Source organism: Oratosquilla oratoria, chromosome 4, assembly GCF_046742065.1.
Source record: "Oratosquilla oratoria isolate Oo_2021 chromosome 4, ASM4674206v1, whole genome shotgun sequence".
NCBI lineage: Eukaryota > Metazoa > Arthropoda > Malacostraca > Stomatopoda > Squillidae > Oratosquilla > Oratosquilla oratoria.
The window spans coordinates 29,726,405-29,747,345 of NC_134780.1; the positions used below are offsets into that span (position 1 = coordinate 29,726,405).

Consider the following 20,941-nt stretch of genomic DNA (forward strand, 5'->3'; position numbering starts at 1 on the left):
TGTGTGGCACCAGAAAGCACCATCATTCCTTGAGGGTGTGTTGTTGTTTTTCTGGGTAATGGGTTGGGTGATCTTTGCCTCCCTTACCTTGTACTGTGCTTCTATTTTCTTCTGTACCTCTTATACGTTTCCTTAGTTCTATTTTGCAACCAATCTTCACATGTTCACTTCTTTTCCATAACCATCACTTTCACCTATTCATTCCTCTATTTGCTGCCTCGCTTTCTGTTCCTTCCCCTCCTCCTCCTCATCACACACACACACACACGTACGTCAGATTCACAGCGAAGATTGGAACTCCAGAAAAGAAGTGCAATTTTCGTGGTTCTCAACGACGAGGGAGTACCTTTGTTGTATTAGTAGGGAAGGGGAAAGCTCGTGGTGTAGTGGGCAGGTGAAGAAAAAAGAGAAAGGGAGGGATTACTGTGGGAAATGGAAGGAAATGAGGAAGGAGATGAACGGGCTCCCCCAGACGTCAGAAGAAATGTCAACAAGAGGGCTGCAGATGATGCAGGTGAAGTCGAAAATATCAGTAAAAGCATTAAATTTAGAAATATAGATAAGAACAACACAATAGAAAGTGGACATAACAATTTCCATGGATTTAATAAAGGGGGGTATCCCAATTTCCCCCAATTAGCAAGTCTAGAGGAAAAACTAGAGAAAATGACCAAACATTGGGAGGTTAGGTTCAGCCAACTTACATGGATTATGCAAAGAGTTGATAAATTGGAAGAACTAAATAAGGAGAACCAAAACCTAACTAAACAAAAAAAAATTAAAAAGATAGTTAAAAGAAGTAAAAGATGAGAATGAGGAATTAAAGAAGAATAAAGAGAATAAAAAGTCAATAGCAAAAGAAGCACAGGGTTGGAGAAAAGTCCAAGAGAACAACAAAATTGTATTTAGAGATATAGTGACACAACAGATGAAAGAACAAACTAAGGACACAGTCATTAAAGAGATGAGAGAGAAGGAGAATATAGCAAGAGACTTAGCAGACAAAAAGAAATGTATAATTATATTAGGGATGGAAGAGAAGCATAATCCAAATAGGACTACAAGAGTAAAAGAGAAGGAAAAGGTAAACAAGATATTAGAAGTAGTTCAAGAGGATGGACAAGAAACAAGGAGATAAATTGAAGAAATATATAGAATAGGGAAATACAATACAGATAAGACCAGACCAATTAAGATCAAATTCAGATCACAAACAACAGCAGAGAATATCTTATGAAAACAGGGAAACTAGCAGTGATCAATAAGGTATGGATAAAAAGAGAAATGAATAAAGAGGAAAGAGAGGATGAGAAAACAAAAAGACTAGAAGCTAAGGAAAAAAATGAGAAAAGAACAGTCAGAATAAGAGAAATTCTATTGGAGAGTAGTGGATATGGAAGTGAGGAAATGGTTCATAGCAGAGAAAAACAGAAAGGAAACAGAAAACACAATGGAAGTAGCAGAAAATTAAAAGTGTCTTACACATAGATGGCTTAATAACAGGCTTGAACGAACTGAATGATTACCTGAAGGAAAAAGAACTGGACATAATGGGAATTGTAGAGACAAAATTAAAAGGTCCACTACCACCCAACAGTGTAGGACATGGTGCATATAATTATTGGATTAGAAACAGAGAGGTAAAACAAGGGGTTGGAGTTATGTTCCTGACTAAGAAGGATATAAATGTGAGGAATGTCACATATAGAGATAATAAAGTAGAGATGATTATGATGGAACTGGAGGACAGGGATGGGATGAGCAGGAAGTTTGTAGAAAATTATGTGCCTCCTAAAACAGCTTCATGGGAAGAGAAAGAACACAAATATATGTTGGAAGACACATGAATAACACTAATTGAGATAATGGAAGATGGAGGAAGAATAGTTATAATGGGTGACTTTAATTGTAAAGAAATATGCTGGAAAGAGATGACAGTGAAGGGTGGAGAAGACCTATGGGGAAATGTACTACTTGATATGATTATAGAACATACAATGACACAATGGATACAAGAAAATACTAGGTATAGAAATGAGGAAGAACCATTGAGATTGGACCTAATAATCACATCAGAACCTGAAATAGTTGACAAGATTGAATATAAGACACCAATGAATAAAATTGACCATATATATATATATATATATATATATATATATATATATATATATATATATATATATATATATATATATATATATATATATATATATATTTTTTTTTTTTTTTTTTTTTTTTATATAAAACTAGAGAACTCTTTCAAAAAGCAGACTGGGAAAGGATACACAATGAGGAAATAACAGTAGAGGAGAAATGGAATATTTTGACAAAAATTTATAAAAGTGTGGAAAAGTATGTTCCAAGACAAAAACAAGAAAAAGGATATGTAAAGTGTTGGTACAACAAAAAATGTAGGGAGATAAAAGACAAAAGGCATAAAGCTTGGATAAAATGGAAGAAAGACAAAAGACCTGAAAAATGGAAAATATATACTAATTATAGAAATGAACATGTACAAGTGTGCAGAGAAGAAAAGAGAAAATGCAAAAAAGATGTCATAGAAAAATGTAAATATCAACCAAATCTATTTTACAGATTTGTAAACAACAAACTGAAAAATAAACTAGAATTAGAGAAACTACGACAAGGAGTTGAATACACAGAGGAAATAGAAATGGCAGAAATTATGATCAAGCATTTTAAATCGGTGTTTACAAGGGAGAACATACAACCTAGAGATATCAAGTGGGAGGAGAAAGTCCCCCCTTTGAAAGAGATAGAAGTAACAAGGAATGAAATAATGAATCGTAACCTCAATGTCAGAAAATCGCATGGACCAGATGAAATGTCAAACTGGATTTTGAGAGAAATCAGGAATGAACTAACAGACAAAATACATAGTCTAATAAACAGTTCATTGAAAGAAGGAAAAGTTCCAAAAGATTGGAAAAGAGCAAATATAGTACCAACATATATAGGGGAAACAAGGAAGACCCTACTAACTATAGACTGGTCTCTCTTATAAGTACGACAGCTAAAATCTGTGAAAGAATTATCAAAATTAGATGGGTAAGGCATTTGGAAAAAAACAATGTACTAAATCCAAGGCAATTTGGATTTAGACAAGGACAATCATGCGTCACAAACTTAATGTGTTTCTATTCAAGGCTAAGATGTAATACAAGAAAGAGATGGATGGGCTGATTGTACATTTCTAGACCTGAAAAAAGCTTTTGATAAGGTGCCACATAAGAAATTACTAAAGAAATTAGAAACTGCAGGAGGAATACAGGACAAACTGCTGAATTGGATGGAAAACTTCTGGCATTAAAGAAAAATGAGAGTGGTGATAAGAGACAAACACTCTAATTGGGATGAAGTGATTAGTGGAGTTCCACAAGGAACAGTTTTGGCCCCAATAATGTTTGCTATATATATTAATGATATGGATAAAGGAATTGAAAGTTATATGAGCTTCTTTGTGGACGATGCAAAATTGTTGAAAAAAGTGAACACTGTAGAAGATTGTGAGTCACTGCAGAGTGATCTCAATAAAGTATGGGAATGGAGTAGGAAGTGGGCCTTGCTGTGGATGTACTGTCTTGCGACACTGCTTCTGACCCAGGGCGGTGGGCAGGGTGCAGGGATGACCCGTCATCCAGGAGGTGTTCAGATGAGAGGGAGGGTGGGAGGGGTGTGGAGTGTATTTAGGGATGGGAGGGGTGTGGAGTGTATTCAGGGATGGGAGGGGTGTGGAGTGTATTTAGGGATGAAATGGGTGGGAATGTTTTTATGCCGTTCCCTTTTTGGCTACCTCCCTTGGAAGGGGGAAAAAGCCTTGGTATATGTATGTATGTATGTATGTATGTAGTATAATGGAATTTGGAAAAAGCAAAAAAAGAATAGTGGGATCATATAAATTGGGAGAGAAAGAAATTGAAAAAGTACAAAATGAGAAGGACTTGGAAGTCACTATTATGAATAATATGTCCCCTGAGAAACATATAAACAAGATTTTTAGAGAAACTTATAATTCAATAAGAACAATCAAAGTGGCAATTACATACCCAGACGAAGAAATGGTGAAGAAAATACTAGTCACTTTGATAAGACCAAGATTGGAATATGCAGTGACGATGTGGTCACCAAGTACAAAAAAATGTATAACAAAACTTAAAGAATAAAAAAAGCAATTATGAAATTGGCACCAACACTCTCAGAACTAGAGAGACTAGCAAAACTTGAGCTACAGACATAAGAGCAAAGAAGAGAGAGAGGAGACTTGATAACTATTTATAGAATCATGAAAGGTAAATTATGTAGTGGTAAATAGGATTATGATAGGAAGAGTTAAGGATGTACATGTGCTAAGGGGAGAGGGTGGGGGAATATCAGATCATTTTTTGGTGGAAGGTAAGCTGAGAGTGGAGGATAGATGGAGAAGGAGGAAAGGGACAAAAGGTAGGGAGGTTCTTAGAGTGAACTCCTTGAATGAAAAGGAAAAGGAGAAGGAGTACGAAAAGAAGCTGAAGGAGGAGTGGGAGGGAGTAAAGGATAGAGCAGAGATGGGTGTGGAGGAGGAATGGGGATGGTTCAAGGAGGGAGTCACAAAGTGTGCAAGGATGGTGTGTGAAACAAGAAGGACAGGGGGAAATAGAAGAAAGGGTAGTGAATGGTGGGATGAGGAAACAAAGAAGGCTGTAGAAGAGAAGAAGCGAGCATTCACAGATTGGTTACAAAAGAGGACAGGGGAGTCATATGAGACATACAAAGAAAAGAAAAGAGAAGTAAAGCAAAAGGTAAAGGAGGCAAAGAGGAGAGCAGATGTGAAATGGGGTAGGAGTATGACAGAAAATTTTGAAAGTAATAAAAAGATGTTTTTGGAAAGAAATTAAGAGAGGAAGAGGAGGCGAATCAAGTAGGGAAGAAAAGGTAAAAGGTACAGATGGAGAGTTGATAATGGAAGAGATGGCAGTGAGGGGAAGATGGGCAGAATATTTTAGGGAGTTGCTGAATGTGAAGGAGGATAGGGAAGGAAAGATAGCTGCAGTGGGAAATGCGAAGAAAATGAGAGTGATGAGTGAGGAGAATGGAGGAGAAATAAGGAAGGATGAGGTGAAGGCAGCTGTAAAGATGATGAAAGCAGGTAAGGCACCTGGTCTGGATGGATGTCATGCAGAATGTCTGAAAAAGGGAGGTGCAGTGATGGTGGACTGGTTGGTGAGGTTATTTAATGTTTGCTGGAGAGAGGGTAGAGTACCGGAGGACTGGAGTAGTGCCTGTATAGTTCCTCTTTACAAGGGAAAAGGGGACAAGTGTGAATGTAGTAATTTCAGAGGGATTAGCCTGTTGAGTGTAGTAGGGAAGGCTTATGGGAGGATCTTAATTGAGAGGATTAGGAGAGGAACAGAGGGAGTAATTGGTGAGGAACAGTGTGGATTTAGGACGGGTAGAGGTTGTGTAGATCAGATCTTTGTGGTAAGACAGATATGTGAGAAAGCTATAGGAAAGGGGAAGGATGTTTTTTGGGCTTTCATGGATCTGGAAAAGGCTTATGATAGGGTAGACAGAAAGGCACTGTGGGAGGTTATGCAGATTTATGGGATAGGAGGAAAGCTTTTGGGAGCTGTCAAGAGTTTTTATGAGAGTAGTAGAGCATGTGTTAGGATTAGAAATGGAGAGAGTGAGTGGTTTGAAGTAAAGGTGGGACTTCGTCAAGGATGCGTTATGTCGCCCTGGCTGTTCAACTTATACATGGATGGGGTGGTGCGAGAGGTGAATGCTAGGGTAGTGAGTCAGGGATTGGAGATGGTTAAAGAAAATGGAGAAAAGTGGGAGGTGAGCCAGCTGTTGTTTGCGGACGACACTGCGCTTGTGGCAGGGTCAGAGGAGGGATTGAGGAAGCTGGTGGCAGAGTTTGGGAGAGTATGTGATAGAAGAAAGCTAAAGATAAATGTGGGTAAAAGTAAGGTGATGAGATGTACAAGGGGTGAAAGTGGCAGTAGACTGGAAGTGAACATTAAGGGAGAGCGACTGGAGGAAGTGGATAGTTTTAGATACTTGGATGCAAGTGTAGCAGGAAAAGGTGGAGTGAAGGTGGAGGTAGAATGTAGATTGAGAGAAGCGAGTAAATGCCTTGGTGGTTTAAAGAGTGTAATGAGGAATAGACATTTGGGAATGGATGCGAAGAGGAGACTGTATGAAGGAGTGATTGTGCCAACAGCACTGTATGGGGCAGAAACGTGGAACATAAGAGAAGAAGAGAGAAGGAGTTTGAATGTGTTTGAGATGAGGTGTCTGAGAAGTATGGTGGGGGTTACTAGGCTAGATAGAGTGAGAAATGAGGAGGTGAGGAGGAGAACAGGGGTGAAAAAGGATTTGGGAGATAGGGTTGATGAAAGAATATTAGGATGGTTTGGACACATGGAAAGAATGAGTGAAGAAAGACTAGTAAAAGAAGTATGGAAGGCAGATGTGGAGGGAGTGAACATGAGGGGACGTCCTAGGATGAGGTGGATGGATGGGGTGAAGGGGGCTTTGGGGAAGAGGGGAATGTCTGTTGAGGAAGGAAGGGAGAGGACGGAAGACAGAGGTGAGTGGAGAATGGTTGTATATGGATGATGTTGTGACTGCATGAGGAGGAATGGGCGGGGAAGTGGGGGGTGGGGTAGTATGTGTGAGTAAATTTTGACGCAGCCCGAAGGGATTTCTCCCCGTCCTCGCCTTATATGCAAAGGGGGACGGAGAGGGGGGGTCGCCGATTAAATGAAGCGGCCTCGCTGTGGATGTACTGTGTCTTGCGACACTGCTTCTGACCCAGGGCGGTGGGCAGGGTGCAGGGATGACCCGTCATCCAGGAGGTGCTCAGATGAGAGGAAGGGTGGGAGGGGTGTGGAGTGTATTTAGGGATGAAATGGGTGGGAGTGTTTTTATGCCTTTCCCTTTTTGGCTACCTCCCTTGGAAGGGGGAAAAAGCCTTGGTATATGTATGTATGTATGTATGTATGAAAGGCATAGAAACTATTGATAGAGAGGATCTAATAAAATGGGATGATAGAGATACAAGAGGACACGGAAAGAAAATCAAGAAAGACAGTTATAAAAGAGACCTGAAAAAGAACAGATTTCCCCACAGGGTAAGAGATGTTTGGAACAAGTTAGATGAGAATGTGGTGTGTGCAAAAATGATACACGAATTTAAAAGCAGTCTAGATAAAACGAGATATGAAGATGGGACACCACGAGCATAGCTCCCCTTCCCGTAAAATACAACTAGGTAAATACACACAAAAAAATCATATTAGCTTATTCATTTATTTTAACATGTTTACACATTCATTGCCTTCAAAGTATTATCCACTTGAAGTAATGAACCAGTCTAGACATGTTTTTCAGTTTGAAACAGTCCTGGAACTTTTGCAAAGTGATACCTTTTAACAACTCCATTGCTTTTTTCTTCACTTCTTCCACGTTTGCAAAATGTTTTCCTTTGAGGACTTATTTCATTTAGGAAAAAAAGTTTCAGGGAGCAAGACTGAGTGAATAAGGAGGATGGATATACAGGGTCATGCCATTTTTTGGTTAGAAACTGTTTCACACTCGAGGCAGTTTGTGATGGTGCATTGTCATGATGAAATCACCACTCTCCATTTTACCACAGGTCAGGATGTTTTACTCTTACTATATCTTACAAACACTTGAGAACTGCCAAATAAAAAGTCTGGTTAACAGTTTAACCAGGAGGAACAAATTCTTTGTGGACAATTATTCCTTTTGCATTTAAGAAACAAAAAAGCATTGTCTTGACATTAGACTTTACTTGATATGCTTTTTTGGGTCATGGTGGGATTGGATGTTTCCAATGACTTGACTGCTGTTTTGTTTCTAGATCATAGCTGTAGCACTAGCATTCATTCACGACTGCTTTTGATCATCCATGTGAGAGCAGGGCACCAATTTGGCTTCAACTCTTCATTCCTATTTCCTCATTCAAAATTTGTTGGGAGGAGCTCCAGGACACACCAGTCCAATCAACAAAAATGCCATTTGCAGTGCTTGCCCAGGTAACCAAAGCTGCTCCCAGGGACTGGTGCCACTTGTGTAAGAGCAGGGCAGGGGATTTCTAGTGGCTGTTTGGGCTACTACGCCAGAGCCTGATCATATCATAATATGACCAAATCATATTGTTTACTACTTCACCCACAAACTGAAAGACAATACATTGCTGGATGTGAAATTCCTTGATATCCATCCCTCTGAATCCTCTCTCCATCGAAAGGACATAGTCCACCTGGCCACTGCATTGTACACAATCACACACACCAACAATACAATATATACTCTACAAGGAATTTGGGGAAAAGCCCCATTCTAGCCGTGGTATTCTTCAGGGAGATGGACTGCTCAGCCAGATAGGCTAGGGAATGACCACAACAAGTATGTAAGTTCTGTCCTCCAAGATCAGTTCATGAATTTTCGTGATGTTTTCATCCATTTAGGAGGTTGATGGTCACCCTGAACAAAGTTGGTCTTTAAGTAACAATTGATGCTTTTTAAAGCATGCAAATAACTCATCAACTTGTGTTTTGCTCATGGCACCATCTTTGTAAGCTGCTTGAAGTATGACAACTGTTTCAGTCACCATTTCTCCAGCAAAAAACAGAATTTCACAGCAGCATGGTGCTCCTTGATCTCAGCCATTCCAAAAATAGACGAACAACAAGTGTGAAGCACTTCAAAACAAACACATACCACAGGGCTGTGCATCTTAGCTCAACAACCCCAAATGGCAGATTGATGCCTGAGGGTCACTTCACATGGTATCTAGCAGAAGAAGCCTGAATTATAACAGGCTTGTCCAATAAAATAACAATTCCTGTTAATTTTGAGTACCCTCTCATACTGTCTTTGTACATTTTAGCACTTTCTTCCTGAAACATAACCATTCTTCCTCTAGTTAAGTTTCTCTTTTATCCTTCACTTCTCTTAGCTTCTCCTGGTATTCTGCCTCCCTTTCCCTTTTCATTTAATTACAAACCTTTAGTATTTATCTACCTCCTTCCCAGTTAACGATTTGACAATCCACTGTTCTTTTCCCTGAATATATTTACATACAAAACTCTTCCAATCTTCTTTTTGGGAGTGGTTTCTATGCCTTTGTTCTTTAGCTACCTCCCATGTAAGGGGGAAAAAACCTTTGGTATATGTATGTATGCATGTATCACTTAGTCCAATAGTTCTTAAAGTTTCTCAGCCCCAATACCCTGAAGTTCAATTCCAAGTCAACCTGATACCCCATCTCAAATATATTCCTACTGCTCCCAAATTTCAACTGTTAATTTACCGTAAAAAAAAGAGAAAATAGGATGCTATGAACAAAAAGCTGAATTCTAGGGACTCTTTTTTTTTTTTTTTTTTTTTTTGGTAAATAAATAAATAAAGTATAATTCTTACACAAATTATTCAGTTTTGCTTCACTCAATGCTATCACATCCATTTTTATCTTCACAAGCATACAACCATTCTCTTCCCCCATTATTCTCAACTGCACCACATCCATACACATTTAATGACCCAATTACTGGGATTCTGGTTAGAGTCCTACCAGATTCACTTAAGCCTTCACTTTCTGTAGGAGCAAAATTAGAGGAGGGGCTCCTTTGTCCCTTAACGCCATCCCATTTAGTTACCTATGATATGCAAAGGAACACTGTGATTGCATTCTTCTTCTCCGCCTCCACACACACACACCAAGGAAGGACCAAAAAGGGAAGTGGTAGTCATAGACATGGTAAAGAATAGGTCCGAGGGGACTGCATAGATAAATACATACATAGAATGAAACTCCATTTTTAAAATAAATCACATACTGTGTAAGAAATAATTTTAATCAATAATTTTCACTCACCTGAAACTCGTCCAAACATATAAGCCACGAATCATCAGTAATAGCTCGTGCTACAGGAGGGATGGGGTCATATGGGCGTAAATTGATTGTGTATGTCCCATCTGGCTCAAAATATCTGGCTTGATCTGGTGCATTTATCTTCTTTATGTTCTTTTTCTCCGCATGAATGCGCCTGTGCACATCTAGCATAAAAGAATTGAAGTGCACCTATGAAGGTCATGAGACTATGGTTAATAACACTGGGAGAATGAAAGGAGATATGATTAAACAGTTTCAATTAAATAAATGAAAAGAAATATTCAAAAGAAAGGTGAACAACAAAGATTAAACAAGACATACATACATATATATACAGTGGCCGCGAAAAGTTTGGGCGCAAAATTATAGGTGCCCCAACTTTCCCCTAAACTCAAAACATGCGAAAAATACAACTTTCCACCCAAACTTTTCGCTATTTTTCAATGCTAGCGTTTGTACCCGTATTTAGCCGAGACAATACACACTATTTGGCAACTCTGTTTAGGCGCACTCGATGTCACATGGAGTCAGTTTCTAAACATCTCTCACGGAGAGTAGTCTTTTTTTTGCAGTGGTCTCTGTTTTTGTGCCTTGATATCTCCGTAATGGGAAGTGGTAAAGAGCTGGAAAGAGACACAGTTGTTACAATCATAACCCTCTATAAGGAGGGTTATAAGTGTAAAGATATTGCTACTCGTGTGGGAATTGGAGTGCGTCAAGTGCAAAAGTGGACCAAGAAATTTCGAGACGAAGGAAGTGACATCATTCGTACTCCAAAGCATCGCTCTGGTCGGCCAAGGAAGATATCAAATCGTACTTCTACGGTTCTAACTGCCTCCTACGGTTATTAGGAGGCAGTTAGAACCGTAGAAGTACGATTTGATATCTTCCTTGGCCGACCAGAGCGATGCTTTGGAGTACGAATGATGTCACTTCCTTCGTCTCGAAATTTCTTGGTCCACTTTTGCACTTGACGCACTCCAATTCCCACACGAGTAGCAATATCTTTACACTTATAACCCTCCTTATAGAGGGTTATGATTGTAACAACTGTGTCTCTTTCCAGCTCTTTACCACTTCCCATTACGGAGATATCAAGGCACAAAAACAGAGACCACCGCAAAAAAAAGACTACTCCCCGTGAGAGATGTTTAGAAACTGACTCCATGTGACATCGAGTGCGCCTAAACAGAGTTGCCAAATAGTGTGTATTGTCTCGGCTAAATACAGGTACAAACGCTAGCATTGAAAAATAGCGAAAAGTTTGGGTGGAAAGTTGTATTTTTCGCATGTTTTGAGTTTAGGGGAAAGTTGGGGCGCCTATAATTTTGCGCCCAAACTTTTCGCGGCTACTGTATATATATATATATATATACATATTATATATATACACACACACACACATACCAATGGCTATTTTCTCCTTAAAAGGAAGGTAGACAAAAAACAAAAGCAAAAAATCCACTTCTACCCATTCCATTCCCACATACTCCACTCCCATTCACCCCCCTCCCTCCCTCCCTCTCATCTTGGCTCCTCCTGAATGATGGGTCATCCCTGCATCTCACCCACTGCCCTGGGTCGGATGCAGTGAAGCAAGACACCGCATCCACAGCAAGGCCACTTCATTTAATCAGTTACCCCCCCCCTCTGTCTCCTGATGCAGAAAAAGAGAAGATGGGGAGAAATCCCTTCGGGCTGCATCAAAATATCATCCACACATACTCCCTCACCACCCTATCCCCCATCCACTCCCTTCCATATATCACAATGTCATCCTTACACAAATATTCTCCATTCACCCCTATCTTCTGTCTTCTCCCTTCCTTCCTCCACAGACATTTCCCTCTTTCCCAATGCCCCTTTTACCCCCATCCATCCATCTCATCCTCAGTCGCCCCCTCATGTTCACTCCTTCCACCTCTGCCTTCCACACCTCTTTTACTAATCTTTCTTCACTCATTCTTTCCATGTGTCCAAACCATTCCAATACTCTTTCATCAACCCTATCTCCCAACTCCCTTTCCAACTCCGCTCTCCTCACCTCATTTCTCACTCTATCCAATGATGTTCCCTCTAATTTTTTGCTGAGTGTACACAAAAATTTGCTTGCATGCTAACTTTGCCTTCTCTGAAAAGTATGTGCGCACCCATGCAAGTCATTTAAGGAAATATGTGGGAGGTACAGCAGATATATGAGATAGGAGGAAAGTTGTTAAGAGCAGTCAAGAGCTTTTACAAAAGTTGTAGAGCCTGTGTTAGAATTAGAAATGGAGAGAGTGAGTGGTTTAAGGTAAAGGTGGGACTTCATCAGGAATGTGTTATGTCGCCTTAGCTGTTCAATTTATATGTGGATGGGGTGGTGTGAGAGGTAAACACATGGTTAATGGGCTGGGGATTGGAGATAGTTAAAGAAAATAGAGAAAATTGGGAGATTAGCCAGTTGTCGTTTGCTGATGACACTACACTTGTGGCAGGATCAGAAGAGAGATTAAGGAAGTAAGTGACAGAGTTTGGGAAGGTATGCGAAAGAAGAAAGTTGAAGATAAATATGGGTAAAAGTAAGGTGATGAGATGTACAAGGGGAGAATATGGCAGCAAGTTGGAAGTGAGTATTATGGGAGAGACACTGGAGGAAGTGGATAGCTTTAGATACTTGGGTGCAAATGTGGTGGGAAAGGGAGGAGTTGAAGTGGAGGTAGAATGTACAGATTGACCTCTCATTAACGGACACCACATTACTGGATATCAGATGCAACGGACAAAATCCGATGGTCCGGTCAGGAATCCACTGGTCCGGTTTGACAGTCTCAATTTTGCGGGTAGGGTGAATGCGTCCGTTAGTTTGGCGTTTGTCCGCTGAGTAGCTGATGGCATGCACTTTATTTTGTTTACTAGTTAACAAGATCGTGATCGGTGTGGACGTTTGGACATTTATTAACTGTGCAGTGTTTTCGCTGTGTTTTTGGTGTTTTTGGTGCTGTTGTTTAGTGCTGTGCAATCACTATGCCACCCAAAAACCACTCCAAATCAACGGATTATTCACATCAACGGACACCGTTACCCCCCTTTTAGTCCGTCAATGAGAGGTCAATCTGTAGATTGAGAGAAGCAAGTAAATGGCTAGGGGATTAAAAAGTGTAATGAGAAATAGACATTTGGGAACAGATGCTAAGAGGAGACTGTATGAAGGAGTGATTGTGCCGAGTCTGCCGATAGTACTATATGGGCCATAAACATAGAACATAAGAGGGAAAGAAAGGAGTTTGAATGTGTTTGAGATTAAATGCCCGAGAAATATGGTAAGGGTTACTAGGCTGGACAGTGAGAAACAAGGATGTGAGGAGGAGAGTGGGGTTGGAAAAGGAACTGGGAGGTAGAGTTGATGAAAGAGTATTAGAATGGTTTGAACTTATGAAAAGAATGAATGAAGAAAGATTAGTAAAAGAGGTGTGGAAGGTAGAGGTGGAAGGAGTGAACATAAGGAGGCAATCAAAAATGAGATGGATGGATGGGGTAAAAGGGGCACTGGGAAAGAGGGGAATGTCTGTGGAGGAAGGAAGGGAGAAGACAGAAGATGGGGGTGAGTGGAGAATAGTTGTATATGGATGACGTTGTGATGCATGGAAGGGAGTGGGTGGGGGATGGGGGTGAGGGAATAAGTGTGAATGATATTTTGACACAGCCTGAAGGGATTTCTCCCCATCTCTTTTTCTGTATGAAGGGACAGAGAGGGGGGTGACTGATTAAATGAAGCAGCCTTGCTGTGGATGCGCTGTCTTGCAACTTTGCCTCTGACCCAGGGCAGTGGGCAAGATGCAGGGATGACCCATCATCTAGGAGGAGATAAGAGGGAGGGAGGGGGTCATTGGGACTGGAGTATGTGGGGATGGAATGGGTGGGAGTGGATTTTATGCCTTTGGGAGGGAGAGGGTGGAGGGGAGTGGAAAATGTAGGGAATGGAATGGGTGGGAGTGGTTTCTATACCTTTCTTTTTGGCTACCCCCCATGTAAGGGGGAAAAGGGCCTTTGGTATATGTATATATGTATGTTTTTTAGCTACCTCCCTTGTATGGGTGGAAAAGCTGTTGGTATATGTATGTATATATCCTCAGATACTTCTATTTGGGCCATGTTGTCTTTCCTTCCATTCACAATCTCCCTCTATTCATCTCCTTTATTTTACAGTTTCTTCCCTGCTCTACAGAATTGTTTAAGCATAAATAAGATTCTTCAGTTTACTTATTATGTTCATGCTGAGGCTGCGACTCTTTTTATAAGTTGGAATTAGTACATACATACATATACCAAAGGCCCTTTCCCCCTACATGGGGGGTAGCCAAAAAGAAAAAGGCATAGAAACCACTCCCACCCATTCCATTTCCTATATATTCCACTCCCATCCACCCTCCTCCCTCCCTCTTATCTTGGCACCTCCTGGATGACGGGTCATCCCTGCATCCTGTCCACTGCCCTGGGTCAGAAGCAGTGTCGCAAGACACAGCACATCCGCAGCAAAGCCACTTCATAAATTCAGCGACCCCCCCTCTCTGTCCCTCATGCAGAAAAGGAGAAGACAGGGAGAAATCCCTTCGGGCTGTGTCAAATTTTATTTCTCATACATACTTCCTCACCCCCCATCCCCCACCAACTCCCCCTCATGCATCACAGCATCATCTATACACAACCCCTCTCCATTCACCCCTATTTTTTGTCCTCTCCCGTCCTTAATCCACAGACATTCCTCTCTTTTGTAAAGCCCCTTTCACCCCATCCATCCATCTCATCCTAGGACGCCCCCTCATATTCACTCCTTCCACCACTGCCTTCCACACTTCTTTTACTAATCTTTCTTCACTCATTCTTTCCATGTGTCCAAACCATCCTAATACTCTTTCATCAACCCTATCTCCCAGTTCCTTTTCCATCCCTGTTCTCCTCCTCACCTCCTCATTTCTCACTCTATCTAGCCTAGTAACCCCTATCATGCTTCTCAGACATTTCATCTCAAACACATTCAAACTCCTTCTCTCTTCCTCTCTCATGTTCCATGTTTCTGCCCCGTACAATGCTGTTGGCACAATCACTCCTTCATATAACCTTCTCTTAGCATCCATTCCCAGATGTCTATTTCTCATTACACTTTTCAAGCCACCAAGGCATTTATTCGCTTCTCTCAATCTACATTCTACCTCCACCCCCACTCCTCCCTTTTCTGCCACATTCACACCCAAGTATCTAAAACTATCCACTTCCTCCAGTCTTTCACCATTAATGCTCACCTCCAGCCTACTGTCACTCTCTCCCCTTGTACATCTCATCACCTTACTTTTACCCACATTTATCTTCAGCTTCCTTCTTTCACACACCTTCTCAAACTCTGTCACTAACTTCCTCAATCCCTCCTCTGATCCTGCTACAAGCGCAGTGTCGTCAGCAAACAACAACTGGCTTACCTCCCACTTTTCTCCATTTTCTTTAATCATCTCCATCCCCTGACCCACTACCCTTGCATACACCTCTCGCACCACCCCATCCATGTAAAGATTGAACAGCCAGGGCAACATAACACATCACTGACGTAGTCCCACCTTTACCTCAAACCATTCACTCTCTACATTTCTAATCCTAACACAAGCTCTACTACTCTTGTAAAAATTCTTGACTGCTCTTAACAGCTTTCCTCCTATCCCATATATCTGCAGTACCTCCCACAGTGCCCTCCTGTCTACCCTGTCATAAGCCTTTTCCAGATCCATAAAAGCCCAAAAAACATCCTTACCTTTTCCTATAGCTTTCTCACATATCTGTCTCACCACAATGATCTGATCTACACAACCCCTACCTGTCCTAAACCCACACTGTTCCTCACCAATTACTCCCCCTGTTCCTCTCCTAATCCTCTCAATCAAGATCCTCCCATAAGCCTTCCCAACTACACTCAACAAGCTCCCTCTGAAACTACTACACACACTTGTCCCCCTTTCCCTTGTAAAGCGGTACCATACAGGCACTCCTCCAGTCCTCCGGCACTCTACCCTCTCTAAAACAAACATTAAACAACCTCACAAGCCAGTCCACCATCACTGTACCTCCTTTCTTCAGACATTCTGCATGGCATCCATCCAGACCAGGTGCCTTACCTGCTCTCATCATCTTAACAGCTGCTTTCACTTCATCCTTCCCTAGTTTTCCTCCAATTTCCTCACTCATCACTCATTTTCTTAGCACTTCCCACTGCAACTACCTTTCCCTCCCCATCCTCCTTCACATTTAGCAACTCCCTAAAATACTCTGCCCACCTTCTTCTCACTGCCTTCTCTTCCATTATCATCTCTCCATCTGCACCTTTTACCTTTTCTTCTCTACTTGATTCGCCTCCTTTTTCTCTTTTAATTTCCTTCCAAAACATCTTTTTATTGCTTTCAAAATTTTCTGTCATACTCTTACCCCATTTCACATCTGCTCTCCTCTTTGCTTCCTTTATCTTATGCTTAGCTTCCCTTCTCTTTACTTTGTACCTTTCATACAATTCCCTCGTCCTAATTTGATGCCAATCTATGAATGCCTGCTTCTTCCCTTCTACACATTTCTTTGCTTCCTCATCCCACCACTCACTACCCTTCCTTCTTTTTCCTCCCACCCTCCTTGTTCCACACACCATCTTTGCACACCTTATGACTCCCTCCTTGAACCATCCCCATTCCTCCTCCACTCCTAGTTCTACTCTATCCTTTACTCCCTCCCACTCCTCTTTCAGTTTCTTCTTAAACTCACTCTCCTTTTTTTCCTCATTTAAGCAGTTCACTCTAAGTACCTCCCTACCTTCTGCCTTTTTCCTCTTTCTCCACCTATTCTCCACTCTCATTTTACCTTCCACCAGAAAATGATCTGATATTCCCCCCACTCTCTCCCCTTAGAACATGTACATCCTTAACTCTTCCTACCATACTCCTGGTCACCACTATATAGTCCATTAATGCTCTATCTGCCACCCTTCCATCCACCACCCTCTCCCATGTGTACTTATGCTTGACTTTCTTCTTAAACACTGTATCTGCTATCATCAACTCTCTTTCAAGACACATCACCATCATTTCTCCACTACGATTTTTACCTGGAACTCCATACTTCCCAATCACTCCGTCTATTGGTTAATTACCTACCCTAGCATTAAGGTCTCCCAATACAACTACATTGACATTTCTCCCTAATCCCTCTATACACTCATTTATATCTACCCAAAAAGCCTCCCTCTCCTCTATGCTCTTCTCACTACCAGGTCCATACGCACTTACAAAAACCCACATCTCCCTTCCCAGCTTCACCTTCATCCACATCAACCTTGATGAAACCTCCTTCCACTCCACTACCCGCTTACTTATCTCTTCACTTACTAGTATAGCCACTCCTTCTCTCCCTTGTCCCCTCTTCACTCCTGAGTACCTCCCAGCTACACTCCCAAACTCACAGTTGCCCTTTCCTTTCATTTTAGTTTCACTCAAAGCCAGCACATCCATCTTTCTTCTCACAAACATACTGCCTATCTCTTCCCTTTTACTCTCATCTGTACCACATCCACACACATTAAAAGACCCAAACCTTAGGGTACTGGTTGGAAAACTCCCAGACCCTCTTATGCCTTTTCTTTTCTTTTTAGGAATGTCCCCTTTCAGGGCTACAGGTAGTAAGACTCCTAATCCCATCCCCGTCCCTTTTTTGTCACCTTTTATGACTCAAGTGGAAAGACTTGGTGGTAGCATTCTCTTCCCCCACCACAGGGTCGGCGAAAACAGAAAATGAATACTCAGAGAAATGGTACAGGACAGCAACAAGGGGGTTGGGGGAACAGCATAACGGAGGGACAGTTGTAGTATAAAAGTATCATCATTTCTCTATGAACAGAGTTTTCCTCTATCATAGACAAAATGCTGTGTGGCTCTGGTCCATAAGGGGCGCCCCAAATAGACCCTAAAGTATCAACTGCATGCTACTTTGCCACAATAACATGCAGCCAATACCCCAGACAGGGTAAAGCACACTCCCACACCAAAAGACACACACAAACCACCCTTCTAATCTCAGTACCTTGGGGATGAAGGGTGCATAAATATGCTAGCTGGTCTTTCATTTATTATTAGTTAGGATATAATGATACTGGAGGAGAAAATATCATGGTAGGATATAATGTCAGTGGAGGACAAAATATAATCTTAGGAAGGGATGCCGGACAGAATGTTAATGAAGGCCAAAATATCACAATGGGATGTAATGACAGTGGAAGACAAAGATCATGATGGGATGTAATTATAGTGGAGGAAACAATATCACGGTAGGATATAATGTCACTGGAGGACAAAATATAATTTTAGGAAGGAATGCCGGACATAATGTCAATAAACGACGGGAGGCCCGTGTGAATCACGGTGACGTAGGGGGACAAAGTGTACAAAAGAGATTGGATAACCGTGATCGTCCAGATGTCCGTGATGTGGGAAATGTTACTCTTGATGGGAGAAATGTTAATGAGGCATTGAATGTCAATGAAGGACCAAATAATAATATAGAGCAAGGTATAAGTAAAAAACAAAATGATAATGTAAGGCATGATATTGAAACTCAAAATGTGTCAAAAAGAAATAATCATGAGTTTCTTAAAACCATGTACTTTAATGCTCATAGTATTAGGAACAAATTTCAGGAAATACAGGCGTATGTCAAAAGTGAAAAGCTCGATATGATAGGAATAACTGAGACATGGTTAAATGGTACAGAGTTCGAAGCTGAATTTAATATTGCGGGATTTAAACACTTTCATCAGGATAGAAGCCACAAGAAAGGTGGGGGTGTTCTGTTGTACGTCAAAAACAATGTTCATGCTTGTGTTTTAGAGAAAGTGAAACAGGATGCATATGATAGTTTGTGGGTTGAAATAACCCAAACAAATGCACAAAAAATGAATGTAGGTGTAATATATACGCCAAAGACATTATCATTAGTAGACGACAAACTGTTATTTCAAGAACTGTCTATTTTCTGCAACTGGGATTTATTGATAATGGATGATTTCAATTTTACTGACACTGATTGGATGAACCTTGAACATGGCCATATAGGAAGTCGCTTGATTGATTTTCTTGGTGACAATTACTTAATTCAGCATGTAAAAGAGCCCACAAGATATGGAAACTTACTTGATCTATTGATCACTAGCAGCGAAAGTGTGCTAACTGATGTAGAAGTTGGTGAAACTGTTGCAAATAGCGATCACAACTTAGATTCAAACTCCTAAAAAAAATTAGAATAGATACTTGTGTTTATAAAATACCTGATTTCAGTAAAACTCAGTTCATAGGACTACATCAGGAGCTTCAGCTTACAGATTGGGAGGCAAAATTAAGCGAAAGACCTGTAGATCAGATGTGGGAAATATTTCAAAATACGCTCACTAATATGATTCATACAAGACAGATATGTGAGAAAGCTATAGGAAAGGGGAAGGATGTTTTTGGGGCTTTTATGGATCTGGAAAAGGCTTATGATAGGATAGACAGAAAGGCACTGTGGGAGGTTATGCAGATATATGGGATAGGAGGAAAACTTCTGGGAGCTGTCAAGAGTTTTTATGAGAGTAGTAGAGCTTGTGTCAGGATTGGAAATGGAGAGAGTGAGTGGTTCGAGGTAAAGGTGGGACTTCATCAAGGATGCGTTATGTCGCCCTGGCTGTTCAACTTATACATGGATGGGGTGGTGTAAGAGGTGAATGCAAGGGTAGTGGGTCAGGGATTAGAGATGGTTAAAGAAAATGGAGAAAAGTGGGAGGTGAGCCAGCTGTTGTTTGCGGACGACACTGCGCTTGTGGCAGGATTGGAGGAGGGATTGAGGAAGTTGGTGACAGAGTTTGGGAGAGTATGTGATAGAAGAAAGCTAAAGATAAATGTAGGTAAAAGTAAGGTGATGAGATGTACAAGGGGTGAAAGTGGCAGTAGACTGGAAGTGAGCATTAAGGGAGAGCGACTGGAGGAAGTGGATAGTTTTAGATACTTGGGTGCGAATGTGGCAGGAAAAGGTGGAGTGAAGGTGGAGGTAGAATGTAGATTGAGAGAAGCGAGTAAATGCCTTGGTGGATTAAAGAGTGTAATGAGGAATAGACATTTGGTAATGGATGCTAAGAGGAGACTGTATGAAGGAGTGATTGTGCCAACAGCACTGTATGGGGCAGAAACATGGAACATAAGAGAGGAAGAGAGAAGGAGTTTGAATGTGTTTGAGATGAGGTGTCTGAGAAGTATGATGGGGGTACTAGGCTAGATAGAGTGAGAAATGAGGAGGTGAGGAGGAGAACAGGGGTGGAAAAGGAGTTGGGAGATAGGGTTGATGAAAGAATATTAGGATGGTTTGGACACATGGAAAGAATGAGTGAAGAAAGACTAGTAAAAGAGGTATGGAAGGCAGATGTGGAGGGAGTGAACATGAAGGGACGTCCTAGGATGAGGTGGATGGATGGGGTGAAGGGGGCTTTGGGGAAGAGGGGAATGTCTGTTGAGGAAGGACGGGAGAGGATAGAAGACAGGGGTGAATGGAGAATGGTTGTATGTGGATGATGTTGTGATTGCATGAGGTGGAATGGGTGGGGGGATGGGGGGTGAGGTAGTATGTGTGAGCAAAATTTGACGCAGCCCGAAGGGATTTCTCCCCGTCCTCTCCTTTTATGCAATGGGGGGACGGAGAGGGGGGGGTCGCCGATTTAATGAAGCGGCCTTGCTGTGGATGTGCTGTGTCTTGTGACACTGCTTCTGACCCAGGGCAGTGGACAAGGTGCAGGGAGGACCCGTCATCCAGGAGGTGCTCAGATAAGAGGGAGGGTGGAGGTGTGTGAAGTGTATTCAGGGATGGAATGGGTGGAAATGATTTTATGCCTTTCCCTTTTTGGCTACCTCCCTTGTAAGGGGGAAAAAGCCTTGGTATATATATGTATGTATGTATGTACATACATTCCTTTTAAGGACAGAC

The 20,941-nt window shown here is 41.4% G+C and overlaps 1 protein-coding gene across 2 annotated transcripts in view; it reads right to left on the reverse strand.

Moving 5' to 3' along the window:
• Nucleotides 1–20,941, reverse strand: part of LOC143024731 (AFG1-like ATPase) — a 41,081-nt gene that overhangs the window by 9,201 nt on the left and 10,939 nt on the right. For both annotated transcript variants that reach the window (XM_076183812.1, XM_076183813.1), the window contains exon 5: nt 9,911–10,117. In XM_076183812.1, coding sequence (XP_076039927.1) covers nt 9,911–10,117 — 207 coding nt within the window. The remainder of the gene's footprint in view (nt 1–9,910; nt 10,118–20,941) is intronic.